The sequence below is a fragment of the Protopterus annectens genome, chromosome 8.part0 (genome assembly GCF_019279795.1).
Source record: "Protopterus annectens isolate FY-2018-M chromosome 8.part0, PAN1.0, whole genome shotgun sequence".
NCBI classification, from domain to species: domain Eukaryota; kingdom Metazoa; phylum Chordata; order Ceratodontiformes; family Protopteridae; genus Protopterus; species Protopterus annectens.
In genome coordinates this window covers 262,330,904-262,350,353 of record NC_056741.1, presented here as the reverse complement: position 1 = coordinate 262,350,353, position 19,450 = coordinate 262,330,904, and the positions used below count along the sequence as shown (strand labels likewise).

At 40.5% G+C, this 19,450-nt stretch overlaps 1 protein-coding gene across 8 annotated transcripts in view; it reads right to left on the bottom strand.

The window, feature by feature from the left end:
- Positions 1 to 404: 404 nt before the first annotated feature.
- The window catches only part of GATAD2B (GATA zinc finger domain containing 2B), a 1,632,840-nt gene continuing 1,613,794 nt past the window's right edge, over positions 405 to 19,450 (bottom strand). For all 8 annotated transcript variants that reach the window (XM_044079739.1, XM_044079738.1, XM_044079745.1 and 5 more), the window contains one exon: positions 405 to 13,776. In XM_044079739.1, coding sequence (XP_043935674.1) covers positions 13,643 to 13,776 — 134 coding nt within the window. In that variant the 3' untranslated portion in view covers positions 405 to 13,642. The remainder of the gene's footprint in view (positions 13,777 to 19,450) is intronic.

The following is a 19,450-nucleotide window of genomic DNA, read 5'->3' as shown; positions in this document are numbered from 1 at the left end:
TAAGCTAGAAACATGCAATATTAAATTTCATTATAAACCTCTCCATTGTTTTGCTACTAATGATGGCAGGACGAGTTGTTAGCTGATTCCTGGCAGAAACTGCAGTTCGCTATGCCTGATGGATATCCTTGCTTTCAGTTACCTTCTTCAAGACCACAAATGTCCTTTTTGATAAGCTTTGATTCAGTGAGATTCAGTACCAAACTAATGAAGTGAATATACTAAATCCAAACATCTGTACATTTAACCAGCTAATTAACCACAGCATTTAAAGAAAAACTTAAAATGTTAACAGGATGTTGACCAAATGACACCAGAACATGCAGGAAATCCAGTGCAAACATCAGCACCAAAATATACACTAAGCACTCAGTATCACTTCTACAAACAAAGGCCAGAAAAAATGAAGTTATAAACTGTTCATTTCTTTATTAAACATAGCTTGCAAGTGATAAATATTACAAAGTTTTTTCCCCATTCTCCAAAAAATTAGCTTATTTTTATCGTCACTGCATAATTTTTGACTGGCAGTATTTAAAACTGCATAACATCAGATTTCCAACACAAGGCAAAAAATGAAAAACATGTGCAAAAGGTCTGGTTTCCTGTGCATTACTTCTCCAGGCTGGCAGAATTTCAAACATGGCTACAAATTATTGTGAATATATTTTATTTACAAATTTCTACCTACGCTACAATTTCAATTTTCACATAAATGGTCAGCCATCATCAATAAAAATACACTTCTTTGTTCCTATGAACAGTGGTGAAAAATCATGTAATGAAAAAGTCTGTTTTTTGGATCTTATTCCTTCCAATTTTTTTTCACATTTTTAAATCACTGCTGTCTGCTCTGTAAAGCCTGAAGGTTGCCTCACCTATGTCCTTTTAATAAAGACCTGTGTGCTCCAGCTAATTCTACAACAGTCAATTCCTTCTAATGGAAAAAACACAAAAAATTATGACAATATTCCCTGCTATGTGCATACAGAAGATCAATTATCCAGGTTTAAACAGCATAAATGTAAGTGCTGATTAAGTAACTAGATTCTCTCCTGCTAACCTGCTAACTTGCTAACAGCTGCACTACCACTAAACCACATCAAGTAAAGGCCACACCTCGCAAGGAAAGGAAACTTCCTTTCCTTGATGTTTAGTACTGTTCTTCGGGCAAAGTCAGAGGTATATATTCCTGTCTCACTAGGTTGCCGAAGTACCTGTACATGAAACACCAGCACTTCATCCCTCTATATAGAACAGTTGTGTAAAATCTTACCATAACCACAGATGCCCTTCTCTGCCATGTTGTTGTATTCATAAGCTTTGGGTTAGCCTCCAGTTAGTGACACGAATGTCCGGCCAGTATACAAAAGCTTTAGTCACTGGAAGGTACGTGGGACGTCTGACAATGGCCAAAGGGTGTGTGGGCCATAAAAGTGATGTCTGCACCTCAGAACTGAATGTCTCAGTCAGACCCCAGTACCAGGACAGCTGCAGACATCTTGAATCAGTAGAGAAACATCCCCTTCCATGAGATAGAGAAGGCATCCGTTGCCCTTGCTAGGGGGCTGGGTGCCCTGGTACAAAACTGAGGAAGTTGTCTGTTCAGAGAGGAGGCAAACAGATCTATTTGTGGCGTGCCCCACCTGTGGACTATGTCCAGAAACACATCCCTGCGTAGCATACACTTGTGAACGTGTCATGGACCTGCTCAAGGTATCTGCCAGAGTGTTCTGACCTGAAGGAATGTAGACCGCCTGCAGCTGGGCTTCTAATTCCCAGGCTTGGAGTGCAAGTCTGCATAGCAAGTAAGATCTTGTTCCCCCGGTTTCTTCACATACCAAAAAACAGTAGTGTTGTTTGTGAACAACTTCAGGGGCCCCTGCTTCAGACTGTTTTGGAAGGCTCTCAGTGCAATGATGAGGATTCTCATCTACCTGATGTTGATGTGCTCCCTCTTGCACCTTCAAGCCGCCCAAAGTAACCCCCCAACCCAGGTCTGAAGCATCTGTGTACATTTCCTGGACTGGAGTGAGGGGTTGTAAGGGAAGTCCTGGGTTGACAAGAGACTTGATCCACCCCTCAAAGGATCTCCTTCCCTTGGCATGGTAGGAAGGGAATGGAGTGGCCCAAGGGGTGGAAGTGTTGGGTCCATGTGGACCTCCGGTATCACTGAAGTTTCCTCATGTGGAGTCTTGCAAGTGGTAACATGGGAATAATAGAGGCCATGTTCCCCAGGAGTCCGAGACATTCTCTTGCTGTCATTGCAGGGGTTTGGAGGACAGGGAGTGGGTATTCCTTCAGGCTTTCCACCTTCTGGGGAGGAAGGATTCTGCAGCCCAGGAAAACTTGGTCCCAGGAGGGGTTTAGGTTGGATTTGGGAAACTTGATGGTGAAACCCAGGGACTGCAGAATACAAATGACTGTCTGGAGATGGTTCTGTAGAGAACTGTAACAATCTGCCTGGATCAGGAAGTTGTCTAGGTATGGGCAAATTTGTATCCCTTGGACCATGCAACAGGCTACCACTGGAGCCAGACACTTGGTGAATACCCTTGGAGCAGTAGATAGTCCAAAGGGTAAAGCAGAGAAGTGAAGAACCCATAGAAAAGCATAAATATTTTCTGTATTTGGGCTTATGGGGATCTGTAGATATGCATCTTTGATGTCCAAGTTGGCTAGAAATACCATAGGCATTAACAGTGGGAATAGAGTCTGGAGGGTAAGCATGCGGAAAGTGGGTACTTGCAGAAAGAGGTTTAGGTGGGAGAGATCCAGAATGGGTCAAGGCCGTCTTTTCTTGGGACCAGGAAAAGACTAGAGTAAAAGCCCCTTCCCTTTTCTGACACAGAGACTGGCTGGATAGTCCCTTATGGAGAGTAGATTGTCCAAGACTGTTTGGAATAGGGGTAGCTGGCCCTTTGGTAGCAGTGGGAAGCCTCTTAAGAAGGGGGGAATGATCCAAATCATGAACTGACTCTTTTCTATGACTGATAAGACCCACTTGTCTGAGATAATGGTTTTTCAGATGGGAAGACAATGAGAGTGTCTCTGGGAAAGGGTTATGGGATCTACAGGAAGTAGAGGAGAAGGCAGTCACAGACTACCTGCCTTGTCCTGAAACAGAGGTTTATGGGTTGCAGTCTGAGCAGGCCTAGAAGGTGGCTGCTGCTTCCAGGAGCTCTTCTTAATCCCTAATATGAGGAGCAAGAGCAGAATGTTTCCTAATGAATTGTGTCGTAGTGGGATAATTCCTGTGGAATTTAGGAATTGGGGACACAAAAAATGCTTCAGATCCTGTAATACTTTCCACTTCTGTTGAAGTGTTTAAAAAGCTCAGCCATTTTGACCCCAAATAGGGCAGTACTGTCCAGGGGGCATCTAGGTGTTTAGCCCTATCATTAGGTAGCAGTTGGAGTCTCAGCCAAGAGTACCTTGGGAGCACTGAGGCAGAAGCTGCTGATCTGGCCAAGGCCTCTGCAGCATCACAACTGCATCTGATAGAGTGCCTTATTACTTGTGAGGACAGGGCGATCAGGTAAGAGATTTGAGACTTAGTGGGCGAACCTGGGAGATCAGCCAAAATATTTGAAACCTGTGTCAAAAGGGCCAAGGAGTACTTAGACATGTGAGTCTAGTAGTTGACAGCCCTAAAGGCCAGGTAGCAGAGGTGTATACCTTTTTTCCCCATGGGCTGCATAGTTTTACTTTCCTTATCAGCTGGAAGGGCAGAGGTGGAGGGTAATAGTCTTGAGGGTCTGTCTGCAAAGACCGAAACAGTACCAGGGTCTGCAACAGGATATTTTATCAGAAATTCAGCCCCTTCTGGAACCTTGTAAAATCTGTCAGGCAGTCTAAGAACAAGGGGTTGGGATTCAGGATTTTTAAAGCTGCACTGAAGGCATCCAGGAAAGCTGATAGGTCTGGTGGAACGGCAGATGGTGAAGGAGTATTCCCTTGCAAAAGCTGATAGTACCTCTTTTGTACTTCAGTCATTTCTTTAGAGTCCCAGTTGAAAAACTCTCTCATTTGAGAGATGGTTTCTCCAAAGGGTCAAGTCCTCTCCAGGGGAATCTGCATCAGCAGAGTCCTCCTCTGAGGAGGTATACCCTAAAGGGGATGGCATTTGAGAAGCATAAGAATGGGAATCCTTCTGCTTCAATTGGAAGAGGATCTGAAGTCTGAGGTCAACGGCTGATAACAGGAGGGACAGCCGGAGGAGAAGCAGCCATGGAAGACCTAAGGGCCATGAAGGCATTATATAAACCTTGAGAGAAAGCTTGCCAATCAGGCAAGCTTTCAGATGGTGGAGAAATATGCTTAGTTTTTTGTTTCCTTTTTACAGATGTGCTTTCAGCCCTTGGTTCTCTGTCCTCCAGAACGGTATCCACTATACCAGTGACGGCTAATTCTGTACATTCCTCCAGACATACATCGGCGACAGGGGGAACGTCAGGTGGTGGAGATGCAGCAATAGGCTCAGGCCTAATAACTTTAGCCTTCTTTTTTGGTGACTCGACGATCTGACCGGACACAGCTCTTCCATTGCAAGAGCAAGACATTTAAGTCTTTGGTTTTCTAAACAGATATTAAGAGCATGTAGATGGCTGTGAACAGCCTTTGGAACAAAGGCCTGACAAATCAAGCAGGATTTATGGTCGTGGCTGAGCCCTAGGAAGAACAAGCACAGGTCATGGGCATCCTTAGAGGGAGTCTGACGTCCGCGCCTACATTTTCCTTTCCTGGATGACATGAACCTGGACAGGCATGCAGTGACCAAAACAAGAACAAGAAAGAAGGCCCTAGTGGGGTATTTACCTTAAACTCACAGGATCCAATGGCAGAAACGGCAGGATGAGCTAACGTTTGACTGGCAGCAGAGAAGTTCTGAGGAAGGCATGTGCTGACATTACTTTTATGGCCCACACACCCTTCAGCCAATGTCAGACGTCCCATGTACCTTGCGGTGACTAAAGCTTTTGTATACTGGTTGGATGCTCGGGTTGCTAGGTGGAGGCTACCCCAAAGGCTGTGGAGGCTAACCCAAAGGCTATGAATACTGCAACATGAGAACAGAAGGACATCACCGTTTTCTAAAAAAAAAAATCCCCCTGTTTTGTGCACTTTCTGAATCTTCAACAACCTGAGAAGGAAATAATTTCAGTACGAGCAATTATGTGCTCTCTGCTGGAAAACCGACTGATTCAAGTTTGCAAAATACTTTACTATCTACTCTTGCTCACCAATACTGTGTTGGACAGTCTATGTTTTAGAGCAGCTATTTTACCTAAACATTTAAGTGTTAACATTAATATATAAACTTTACTCATGGTACATAGATTTACACAGGATTTGGTTGGTTCTGTGGTAGCTCAGTGAGTGTACCTTATGAGAGAAAAATCAAAGAAATGCACTATAAAAGAAAAGATTGGTGGGACAGCAGGAAAGTAGAAACAAAATAAAATATAAACAATGAGGGCTGCTAGAATTTAAAATTGTGATAATGCCCATTTTAACAAAATAAGAGCTTCACAAAATAATTTTACATGAGTTTTCACACACAGTTCACATTTCAAAACTTGCTTAGAAGACTTTATGACACAATACTCCAAATTACAGCAATTAGCAATACCCAGCATTACCACTGTAAGCAAACGTTAATGACCCAGCTTAAAGTATATCGATTTGGTCACTTTCAGAAGCAAGTGTAAGTAACAAACCCATGAAGTTAGATATAATTTCACTAGCACATACAATGCCAAATTAAAGTTTTTGATGTAAAAAGTGAGCTGTTTTTATTTTATTGACAAGGATAGCCTACTGAAATTTTTCTTGGAGCTGAAAAATCCTGCCATGACATCACAAAAGACTAACCACACAATGTCTCAATACCTAAGTTAATGTATAGGGTACTTTCTCCATGCTGCACCCATCAACAAAAGTTGCATACTTCCTAGAAAAACAAGTTTTCAAATGGGTCTTCCGGGTTGAACAACTTGAAATGACATTTAACAATGTGAAGCTGTAGCAGTGAAACCAAAATGTAAGTTAAGAAACTGCTCTTCAAAAGATTTTAGTTGTTTTGCTTACCCAGAATTCTTTGCAAATGTGCATAAATGTACCAGTACCTACCATGACATCATTTAGTGAGTGTGGTTATAAAAAACTGAGTAAACAGTGAAACTGAAAAATCAAATCACGGTATACTCTTCAAAACAATTTGCAACTTTAACATGAGTATAACAGGAAATTAAACAGTACAACAATGTTGCTCCAAAGAGTGACCAATACAGTTTAAACAAAAAGAAAATAAATCATATGTAACTGCAAACTGTGCGTCTACTGAACTCACAAATATGCTGCACTGTGAAAACCTTTAGAATGCTGACAATTCTTGCAAACCTTCAGAAAACAAAGCAGACTAGTCTTTTATGTCCTGTAGCTTTTACATTTTTTACTTATTTAATAAGAGAACTATGTAAAGCAGTAACATTTTTATCATTCAGGAATTCATTTGAGAACACCTCAAATAACCTCCTAACTTTATGATATGCTGATATATTGCTGCAGAACTAAGCAAAAGGGCAAAGTAAAGGGGTCAAGGACTGATGACTGCACAGTTGTCACATATATGGCTTCATTTACAATAAAGAAAAAGAAATGTACAACTTCCAAATATAAGAGGACCTGTAGACAATTATAGCTTCCATTCTGTTTAAAGTTTACATACAAGCACCCCCCCCCCCAATATGTGCTCTGAGTTACCCCAGACGCTATACCATGGTTGTTCTGGAAATGCAGATAAAACATTTCTGGGAAGGTCTTGTAGCCAGTTTAAAAAAAAAAGTCTTGCAAATTTCAAACATGCCCTTATGAAAATTTGAATCAATATCGCAAGTAAATAAACTCCACCCAAATGCAAAAATGATTAACCCACCCACAGGAAATAATGGTAAACATGTAAAAAGCACTTCTGCAAGTGCCAGCAATCCAAACCTTTTGCACATAATTACAGAATACACAAAGGTCACCATACAAAATGACATACAATAACCACAATATTCATGGCTAGATTTTGTTTTTTATCTTTTCTACACAATGTACAACTTTTTTTTTCAAATTTCAATATTCAAGAAACAGCCTATGTACATAAACAAGTCCATGTTATTACAACTTGGGCAGCAATATGGTAAGCAAATTAAGAATTTAAATCAGGAAAAATATGCCATGGTACTTAAAAAAGAAACACAAATGCATCTGTTTTAGCAGTCCTTAGTCTAAAGCAGATATAAAAGCCATTTATAAACAAAACAGACAAAAACATAAAAGCTGAAATAAATTCAGCTCCACATAGTTTTTACTTTATTACAACTGATGCATTAACTGCAAATGAAAAAAAAAGATAATACAAAAAGTCAATAATTTATAACACATTTTAAGATGAACTTCCTACAAATGCTTTTGAATATAGCACCTCCACCTCATATCTAGTGGGAACTGCACCTTTTTAAAAATAATCAAATAGGGAATTCAATTAAAACACACTTGTTGGGAGTATTCCTGTCCTTTGATAATCCTTTAAATATTGTTTTAAATACAGGTGAAAGGACCAAATATGTTTTCCTGTGACAGCTGGCAAATGCCACCTCCTAGATTTGTCAAACTTAAGAAAATGAAAGTGCCACAGGGCTGACTCTGGTGCCACACCCTAAACTGGAGTGGAAAGTGCATTCTTGCTTTATTGCACTCTTTCTTGATTGTAAGGCTTTCTGCTTTAACAGTGCCTTGGATATGAGGGTGGCAGTGCCTTTTCTTGCTCAAGTAAACTGGTGACACATAGGAAATGGTACCTATGTGTAAAAGCCTACCAAACTGGTGACACATAGGAAATGGTACCTATGCATAAAAGCCTACCAGACAAATGGGATTTTTAAGAGACTGTAGGATAACAGTGCAACATTTTCTGTAGAATTATGATGTTAATATAGAAAGGCATCAACATGCTTGAGAGGCCATCTGTGTTTCTCCAATACTTTATATGAATTTAAAAAATAGGGAAACCTTACAGTGATGTAAGGAGTGCATGGCTTTCAAGCAATAAGGAATGAGTGCATGTTTAACACATCGGATCTGCAATGTCTTCTACCTGTATAGTGATGACATCTACAGTAGACAAGGAGCTGGATAAGGAAGAAAAACATGGGGAAAGAAGATTAAAAACCTGATTTTGGAATAAATGCTTCTTCCGTAACAAATATCCTGATGTAACAGCATTGCTTACGAACATCTGGAGACATCCAGAAATGAAGTGCAAATGATAGGTTTACAGTTCAGTAACATTTTTTTTAATGTTTGCTAGCAAAAGACTTCAAACTTCCACTTTAATGCAGAAAGCAGCAGTGAGATTATCTATATTCAAAATGGTAAAATCTGTAAAATAAACATCAACAGTCAAATAACTACACAGAAACAGAAAGCAGCTTACTTAAGGCAGCTCCTTACAGACACCCGATACCCAACATCGTATCATGTAACAACTGGTATCAACAATATGGCACTGCTGTTGATGGCTATAAAATCTGCAGCAATAATAGACTCAAGTCACATAATTTGAAAAAAGGTTGCATTCTGAGATTTGCAATGATACAGTCATTATGCTTACTTGTGCTTTTAGAAACCAGTATCAACAACAACAAACAAACAAAAAAAAAATCCAGCTTAGCAACAATGAACTCGAAGTCACAGCTCAGCAATGAACCAGGTAACCCACTATATCACAGAAAGGAAAAAACAATTATATTTTTGCAGCTTTAATACATGAAACCACTGAAGGGTGAAGAACAGAGGACATATATCAAAGGGAAAGCAGTCTCTACTAAAGCCACAATAAAAGCTGCAGTTTTCTTATCCACTACTCACATTTCACAAATGTCCAAAAAGAATAAGATGACATTCCATTACTTCCAGCTACCAGAAGTTCTGAAGGATGAACACTGCAGGATAGTGGTCAAAGATGACAGAAGGTCATTAAACTGAAGAGCAACAGGATGAATAACTACCTAAATTAGATACACACACACACACACACACACACACACACACACACACACACACACACATTTTTGTTTTACTCCCTGGTTCAAAATTTTACGTTCAAAACTAGCTTGAAGTTGTTCTTCCACAATGGTTTCATCTGCAGCATATAACTGCTTTACTGTAATTTCAAAATACACACGCGATGTGACTCTTAAAACTTTTAAGCTGATGGAAAAAAGGGAGAAATCTAGTGGGAAAATACCTCAAAGCAAGTTTGTCTTGACAAGAATTCAAAAAGTAAAATACATTTGGAGTTATAACAGCAACCTGGCAACACAAAGAAAAAGAAAAAATAGTTTGCCTGCCATGGTTGGAATGTCCTACAAGTTTGCTAGTGGGATGAAGGATGGCTTCATCTGGGTAGAACGAGTATAGAACATATGGAATACCAACATTCAACACAGGAGCAATGTGTGTGATGGCCACCAAATGTTACTCATCTGCTCAAATGACCATAATAAAATTGAAATCTTTATTGATTACTGGTCATTTCCTATGGGATGGCAATAGTAGAAGATGAACATCAAAACCTCTTGGGCTGTAGAGTTAAAAAAATACCTGTACAGAATCTGTAGCAGCCTTACACAAGAAAAATATCTGTAACCAATAGTTACAATTAAACATTACAAGTTTTATCACAATGGGTTTGGGGGGAGGGGTACATCCATAACTTGACATAACCATAGAGGACCTGCTCTTCACAAAAAAACACAAAAGTCTCTCAACATGTTCTTTTACATCCACTCATAATGATATTCTTACTTCTACCATTAAGTCTCTTTATGTTCTAAGTGCTTAAAATTTGGGGCAAAAGTGCTGAACAATGCAATGGATGAGCTTCTCAAACACATTTTCTGAATCTTAGCAACATAAACAGAAAAAAGCATACTGAGAAGGTGATGGCTGTATGTTGCTTACTAAAGCATGATGCTTTTCAGGCACTGCACTAATACATCATACTGGTAATGGGGAATTCAGCCTCCACTAGTTACATGCCATACAATAATAGGCAACTTCTGCTGGTGTGAAAATAAATGCAAACACTATAACTGTAATCTGCTTTTACTTAATGTAGCCAATATTTTGTCTTTGGTTTGCAGGAAAGTCACATCAGCTCAATGTTTACCTCCTTAGTCTTCTCAGATATCTCTACTGTGCCAGTGACAGAATGCCCTGGTGGCAATCCTACAGAGTGACTGTCAATTATAATATAAATAAAAAACTAGACTGACTGACAAAATACAATATTCTGTCAGATCCGTAGAGTATTTGTGTGCACAGTGTGAGTGCGGAGAAGCAGAATTTCTCTCTGATTTACTGATACTGTGTAAATTTTCTTGATGGTACACAATATTAACATCTTCATTTGTATGACAGCAATGCTTTTTTTCTTTTTTCTTTACTTGGTCCACTTCTCTCAACCCAAAGAAGTATTTTCTTCTCCAGGAATAAGTGACACACAGACTAATAATGCATTTGGGAAGAATAAGACTTGCAGATAGTGATAAAGAGAAAGCCTAAATGGAGGATTGCAGCAATTCTGTTCCCATGGTTCCTCGTAAGCACACAGTATCTTACAGTAATAATGTCTTTTTTAACCAGCTAAATGTTCAGAGAAGTCTACAATGGCAAACTACTTCAATGCTATATAAATCTACATCTATGTCTCTCTCTCTCTGATCCAAAATATTGACCGGCATGGCCCCTGTGACAGCATACAATTACTGGCACTATTAATGCAGAAAGACAATATGATGTAATGCAAAGATCATTCCCCTGTTTTCTGGCCTCTGAAAAGTCAAAACACAAGCAAATAAAATCAAAACAAACAGCAGTAGACACACAAGAACCAGTATACAGCCTGAAAAATATCTGCTAGACCAATACCAATGAATAGACCAGTATAGTTAGTGCCCTAGTACTAAGCTGTAAAAAGGCCTTTTTGTCATATTCCACCTGTGGTAATAAAGCTATTTTATTCAAATAATAGTTCATTCAGGATCTATCTGATACTGTCTTGTGTTAATGCTGCTGTTACAATACACAACATGTTTCACACAGATGCTGGTTAAAAAAAAATGGTATCTTAAATTTTTATCAGGTCCAGCAAGGTATTTACATATGTTATAAAATAAATAATCATTCATTACAATGATACATTTAGTCTATTCAAGGTCACTGGGTTTGGAAGGTTGGAGCCCATCAAAGATCACCCTAATTCCAATGGGCACAAAGCAGAGCACCTCAATGAATAATTAGCAAACACACAAACTGTATATATGCTTTTATACACATCAAAGCTGAGTAAAAAAAAAAAAATCTAAAACCTTTCAGATTTATGTTTTCTTTGTTCCTGAGCTAAGCAGGTAAGTGATCCAGGGGAAAGCTTTTCAGTCATTACCAAAAAACGGACAATAAGAATAAGAAAAAAATACTCCCCAGGTTTATGTGGCAACTTAATCACAAAGAAGTAAGAAAAACACAACAAACATGTAACTGTGTATGTAACTATAGTAAATAATAAAGGGAAACGAGCACTACAGTCTAGTTTCCCTAAGCAGGGAAAATAAAGGGGACATGACCACAGTATGAAGCTTAATCACATTAATTAATAAGAGTTAGAAGGTAACTACTAGTCAATATAGAGAGGATAAAATTATGGGTGATGTATACATCATGGGGTGGGATACTGCATGTAATTCCAGGAAGCAGCCTACAGTATTCCATAAAGATCTATCCAATATCAAGTGTATATGAAAAATCAAGTTATTATTCATACCCCCCCATATTTTTAATTCTGCATCACTGAAGGCCAATATTTCAGCACACTGGTCATTAAACAGTGACCATGTATTTGATGTAAGCAAGTCACATGTATGTTTTAAAACTCAGATGGTTACTACTGCAAAAACAGTAAGTTTCTCTACCAGTAAAAGCACAAGCCAGTAATCAATTTTTAAAATGGGTGTAGAACACATACTGTGGTCTAGGATAGTGTCCAAAGCAATAACACTCTGCTCTAGCAGAAGGTCCAGAGCACTAATACTCTGGTCCAGCAGAGTGTATAAAGCAATAACACTCTGGTCTAGCCCAATGCAGAGGTAAACACAGTACAAATACACCCTTTTCAGCTATACCAAGCTATTAAAATGTAGAGGCCAGAACCGTGAGTCAACAATTAAAAATGTAAGACGCCTATAAAAACATACTTAAGCTACTCTAGCAATACATTTTGGTTGTATTCTCTTCAAAGTACAGCTGTCATCACCGATTTGCTTTCAGCAGCCATGTCAACATCAAATTTCAGGATGTACAAATTTTTATTCTTCATGATTCGCTGATTGCAGTGGTATGACAAGCAATAGACTGAATAATTTACAATGATGTAACCAATTTTTTCACAAGTAAATTTTTGTGGAACCGACTAAGCACTAACGGCATCAAATTAAGAAAAGTGAACTCACAAAGATCTCTAAAGTTTAGAACATACTATGAGAAGAGGATGGGATGAACAAAATAAGGTTTGGTCCTTTATTACTTCAGCCATTTTCTAACAGTAAAGCCTATACCCTGCAGGTGCCTTCATTTATAAAGAGTTGAAAAAATGGAACACTTTCCAACCAGATACAGCTGTATTTATTTGCTCTTCGATGCTACATGCTCACTGACCATTTCCCCTAAACAGATACAGAGGAGAATGCTTATGCAACAAAGATTACACTCCCCTCATCAGTTTTACACCCAGTAATTTGCCACTTACATGAAAATACATGCCACCAAAAATAGTGCAAGTTCAGTGCAGCTTTTCTGGCATTCATAAGCCTTGATAAGTTACCTCTACTTTAACATGACCTTCACTTATACATAAAACATATGGCATGACTGAGTGTCCTAGCTAACACTTTGTGCTGGAAACTTCATCTGTATATAAATATTTGTATAGGATGGCAAGGCAAATGACTGGCAGGCTTTCTTCTCTCATTTCAAATCATCTGCTTCATTTCAAATGCTAGTAGACCAGTATAGTATCTTTAGTCCTCTTGAAAAGCTTGCCCCTCCACATCACAGTAACATGTAGGAGTCACCTACAGCATAATCTGGTAAGGGGGAGAATGACTTTTTTAAGTATTCAATAGTTCAGACAGCTAGGCAAGAGACTCGTCTGATTTCAAAGTTAAAAAAAATTAAAATTAAGACAGCCTACCCTGATTGTAAGCCTTCTCTGATAACTTAAAATGCACAAATTTAAAAATGTTACAAGTTCCACAACGAGAGCCATCCACATAAATCAGAGTTACTTAATATAACAATAACAGAACTGTGAAGAATGCATGACAATACTAATTGCAAATGTTTTCCCTTTTGACCTTTGCGCAGAGATGGTAGGGTTAACTCCTGTCTCTATAGTAAACTTTAAAAACATTTAAAAAAAAATAATGTTTTCTGAAAAGCAAAGTTGAGCTGAAGCATTTTCCCTCGTACTGTAGGCACCAGTACAGGCACTGCATGCGACAAAGGGGATAGGGGAAGGAAAGATAGGTAGGGGTTATTTATGCCCAGTTATGGATTGTGATATGGATCGTGGTGGGATCATGTCTAAGAGGTACTCTCGCTGACGATCTGCCAAGCTGGATGGTTTGTGGCCTCCCATTCCGGCATTCAAGTAGGCTATATTAACACCTAATAAAGGAAAAACAAGTAAGGAAGGGGGAAAAAAATGTGTTTTAATAGATTCCTTTCAATGATCCAAATCAACAAATCTACAGCAGAACACAGCAGCTTAATTACTGGTCATGTGTTTGACTTTCTGATTGCTACAAGCAAAGTGAACAGAATGAATAATGCACATTCATTAAATGCAAACAGCATACTTATTAATAAATAAGGTTTAGCGCCACACAGGAATGAAGTACTACTGAACTGAACTGCAGTTACCCAGCCTATCTGTTCTGTCTCTCTGATAGTGAAAAAAGAATAAACATTTTTCATACTGAGTGTAAATGATATGGATGCATACATAAAAATTTTTAAATACATTATATAACCTGTATAAATAGCACAGCGATGTTAACAGGAAAAACCAACCCATGGTCTTGTACTTAAGTTTAGTTTATAAAATGTAAGAGTCTCATTAGTTCGGTTTTATTCTATTTTAATGTAGATGTATGTGGGCATGGGATTTAAAGGGGTAAGGAAAATGTGGAAGTCAGTTTCAACAAGTAGGGTTAGCTTGTCCAGTTTCACTCGGGTTATGGAGTACAGGCTAGATAGACAGGTCTGCTATAACCTACCCGGTTGTACTGCAGGACTTAACAACTGTATTAATGATGAACTGCATGGTGTTCTTTCGGCATTTGTCTTCTAGAAGGAATTATTGATCTTGGTAGACTGAACAGGGCTAATAAATACCTAGTAATGTAAGGACCTAGAAAGTAAGACAAGACACAGAACAAAGTTCAATTGGCCCTAACAGTGACAAGGGTGAGGCTTCTTACCCATTCCTCAGATGTAGATGGAAGGAGTGCAGTGGTCGCGCGCATGTGTGTATATATAGAAGGGCAACTACACTACTGTGGTCAATCTAAAGCTTGACAGGTTGTTTTGTAAAAGAGAATCCCATGAGGGCTTCAGAATGAAATTAGTAGAAAATATGCAGGATATGGGGCTTGTGGTTGTATGGAGTGTAAAGAATGGCAGTGACAAAGTATTTATATTTTCTAGGATGATACTAGGTGGGGCTAGTACGTTGGAGTGGATTTTGGTAGGTAAAGAGACAAGGGAGAGGAACTTTTGGCTACAAAGATTGAGAAAAAAATGAATTTTAGACCATGTGCATGTTTATTTGGATCGAATGGCTTTACAAGGCTGGGAAGGTGGAGCTGAAGCAGTTGGAAGTGGTGAGAGAGAGAAGAACTTGAGTAGACAAAGAGAGTATAGTGCAGTGATCTGTACAAACTGGTTGGGAATGAATCATATTAAAGCTACATAAAAAGGAGAATTTACACAGAAGACAGGAGATAAAAACTATGGTGTGATTTAAGGGACTTACAAGTTGGTGAGAAAGTAGTTATAAATGATGAAGTGAGGCAGCTTACATTGTGTGTCCCTCATTAAGCAAGTGTACAAGTTAGAGGCAAATAAGTGCAGAGGAAGGAAGGTAGGTGGGTGTGGGGTACAGTGAACAGTACACTATTAACTCAGAAACTGAAGGAGAAAAGAGCTGAAAGTTTCAAGTGGATGTTGAAGAGGGGTGAGCAATGTGTTCAACTTCTAGCAAAGATGTGGGAGACATTTCAAGGCTAAACCCATGAGATGTTTGGGTCAAAAAGGGGCTTGTCAAAGGTATACAGATGATATCCAGGGTTGGAAGGGAGTAACAGAGTACAGGAAATGATCAGTTAGGTAAGGATATCAGTGTACCTGAAGGGATAACCACTAGTAATCATTTGAAGAGGGACAACACTGCAGAACTGGTGAGTATTTATACGATGGTATGTGTGGAGTCAGGTGCGATTTTGCAAACTGTATTCTAGCAGGGGATTCAGAGGGCACTTCATTGCAGTCACTTTGCGAAGTTTCAGTGATGGCTCTACTCAAAAGAAGGGAGAATATAGACAAGTATGGCAAATTTACAGCCAATTTCATTTATGAATTCTGCTATAAAGATTTTTTTGCAAAGTTTCCAGCAATGAGGTTCAAAAGGTTGACAGGGCAGTTACCAGACACCAGACATGTGGGTCACATTGGTGAAACATATAAACTAACTACAATGAAATGAACCAGTGGATGAAGGGTGTTGTGCTTTCTGATATTGGAAAAGCCTTTGACTTAATAAAGTGGGATTAGAAGTTTAGGCCCTAGTTTAGAAGAGAGGTTCATTAACTAGGTGAAATTAAGGAGTAGTTGCCATTAATGAGGAAGTTACACACAGATGTTCATTGCCCCAGATGCATTTTGGAAACACTGGCCCAGAAAATGTGAAAATGTCTATCTGTTGAAAATGTGTGTGTGGGGTGGGGGGGATTGCAGGCTGGTACTGAAAGATGCTGGGAAACTGCTGTCACAACTTGAAGTCTTTAGAGGGACAGAAAGGTGGTCTGGGCTGGGCTTGCATGAGCCAAAGTCAGTTATTGCTCCATTAGGCAAAGAGGGGTGTTGGATCTTGAAGTGATAAAGAACAGTTATGTAAAATCTTACCATAACCATAGATGTCCTTCTCTTCCATGTTGCAGTATTTTTACTATGGGATCCGCCACCTCTGGTGACCCAACCGTTGGCTCCTATACAAAAGCTTAAGCCTGGCTGCTGCCAGTGTGTGGGACGCCACACGCAGGACCATAAACCAGGGACCTTAAATGTGATGTCTGCACGCACAGACCTCAGAAGTGACTGCCCAGTTGGACAATAGTCTAAGTAGTGCCAAATTATGCAGTCTAGACAGGTTACATGTAATGAAAGGGGATAGATGGGTGGGAAGGAATACTGCAACATGGACGAGAAGGACATCTACGGTTATGGTAAGATTTACACAACTATTCTATTTCCTTCTACTTCCATGTTGCAGTATTCTTAATGTGGGAGAGTACCACAACTCAAGTAGGAAGAAGGGTGGTGGAAGAATATGCAGATTCCAGGAATCCCTGCAAGACTGTCCTTGCAAATCCTGCTCTGGCTCTGGAGATAAGTTCTAATCTAATTTGTAATGTTTGGTGAAGGTATACACAGAAGACCAAGTGGCTGCCTCAGAATGGCAGTTGTATCCAGGCCTTTGAGTAAGGCCTCAGAAGAAGCCACAGCTCTTGTAGTGTGTGCCCTGACCTCACTGAAGCAATTGCTTTCCATGGTAGAAATAGCAGAAAGTAGTAGTTTTATTTATCCAGCAGGAGATGGTTTGTTTGGACACCACCTTGCCTAGGGCCCTGGGGTGGAAGGACACAAAGAGCTGATTGGACTTTCTGATAGCTTTGGTTTTGTCCAAACAGAACCTTAATTGCCTGTGGACATCAAGAGAATGGAGTACTTTCTCACTGTTATTCTTTGGGGAAGAAAAGAAGGTGGGCAAGTGAACAGACTGAGTGAGTGACAGCTCATTGACCACTTTGGGCATGAAGGAGGGACTGGTGCGCAGAGTCACCCTACCTTTGTGGAAGATTGTGTAGGGTGGGAATGCCATTAGTGCTTGTAATTCTGAAACCCTTTAGGCTGAGTCCTAGTAGGACAGTTTTACATGTGCACATCTGCAATGAAGCAGAGCTAGCTGGCTCAAAGGGAGCAATTGCAAGTTTTTCTAGTACTTAGTTTAGGCCCCAAGGTGGAGGGATAGGTTTCTTTGGTGGCCTAATGTGGAGAACCCCTTTTAGAAATAGTCTGACATCCAATTTGGAAAGTAGAGGTGGGTCCAGAGGTAAGCAGGCATAAATGGTGAATAAGTGGCCCTTCACTGATGAATATGACAGGTCTGATTTTAGGAGCTCACACACACAGACTAAGACTGGAGAAACATCCGCTTAGAAGGGGTCGCTATGCCTTTGAAGACACCAGTTGGAGAACCTTTTTCATTTGGAAACACAGAACCTACAGGTATTGGGTTGCCTGGCCTCCTGCAGGATAGATAGCACATCCTCAGTGTAGCAGTGTCTGAAGGGGATCAGAAGTTTATCACCCAGAAGGTTAAAGCAAAGCATCTCCAGGTGTGGGTGAATGAGTGATCCCTTCTTTTGTGTGAGCAGGTCTACCTTGTCAGGCAACTTGTGGTGATTGCTCTTGGCAAGAGATTGAAGAAGGGGGAACCAATGCTGCCTTGGCCAATTGGAGTCACCAGCAAGATTTCTGGCTTGTCCCTCCTGATTTTTAGGAAGACCTTCTGAATGCGTGGGAAGGGAGGGAAGCCATAAAAAAATAGTCCCTTCCAAGTGATGGTGATGGCATCCACTCTCCAACCTACTGGGGAGAGATCCCTGGCACAGAAAAGTTGCAAATGTCTGTTCTGGGGAGAGGCAAATAGATCTATTTGAGGTGTGCCCCACTGGCGGACAATGTCTAAGAACACATCTCTGTGCAACAACCACTTGTGATGCAGAGAATGATCTGCTGAGCTAGGTGGACTGCAGTCATCTCCCTTATGTTGATGTGCTTTTTCTGGAGGGAGAGCTCCCATATGGCTTGCACCTTGAGGCCGTTCATAGTTGCTCCCCAGCCTAGATAGGAGGCATCTGTGTGCATGGATTGTATTGGTGTGGTGGGTTGCAGGGGTAGGCCTGGGTTTTGTTGCACTTGCTGGATCCACCATCTCAGTTCTGTTTTCAGGCATGGTAAGAAGGGTACCTAAACGTCCAGGGGGTGGCTGTTTTGTGACCACACATTTTTCAGGTACCACTGAAACTTAATCATGTGCAGCCTGGCAAGAGGCAACATAGGAATTGTGAATGCCATGAGGCCTAGGAAGCGCATGAACTGCCTGGCTGATAGGTGGTTGACCTGGAGGAGGCCCTGAAAGTGGCTGACTAGGGAGGACACCTTGTCCTAAGGGAGGAAGGCCTTCATCAAGTTGGTCCTTATTCTGCAGCCCAGGAAAATTTTGTTCTGTGCTGGAGAGAGGGATGATTTTGCTAGGTTGAGGGTGAATCCCAATCTCTGGAGCAGGGACATGGAGAAGAGAAGATGATTTCTGAGGGTGATTTCCCCTTCTGCTAGGATGAGGATATCATCTAGGTAGGGGTAGATTTGAATGCCCTTTGTTCTGCAGTATGCTACTGCTGGGGCTAGGCACTTTGTGAAGACTTTTGGTGCCGTGGATAAGCCAAAGGGCAAGACAGTAAATTGAAAAAGTGTGAAGAGGGTCCAGCAAAGCGCAGATACTTCCTGTGGTTTGGGCAGACTGCGATGTGGAGGTATACCTCCTTCAGGTCAAAAGTGGCCATGAAAGCTTTGGGTGCCAATAGTGGAAGAAGGTTTTGAAGAGAGAGCATTCTGAAGGAGAGGACCTTTACAAAGAGGTTTAGGAAGGATAGATCTAAGATGGGCCTCCAAGGGGCATCCTTTTCTGGCACCAGGAATAGCCTGGAGTAAAACCTTCTCCCTTCTTGGCCTGGGGCGATGGGGTCTATGGTCCCCTGGGCGAGAAGGTCTTTGATAACCTGAGGGATTAGGTGAAGTTGGTTCTTTGGAGGGAAGGGGACGCATAGTGGTATAGGTGTTTCTGACCAAGACATGAAGTATCCTTTTTCCACTATTGCCAGGACCCACTGGTCTAAAATGACTTTTTTCCAGAGGGGAAGACAGTGAGAGAGGTGGGGTGATAGGGGAAGGTGGCTGTGGCAGCCCTGCATTATTGTTCTTGTCTTGAAGGGGCTGT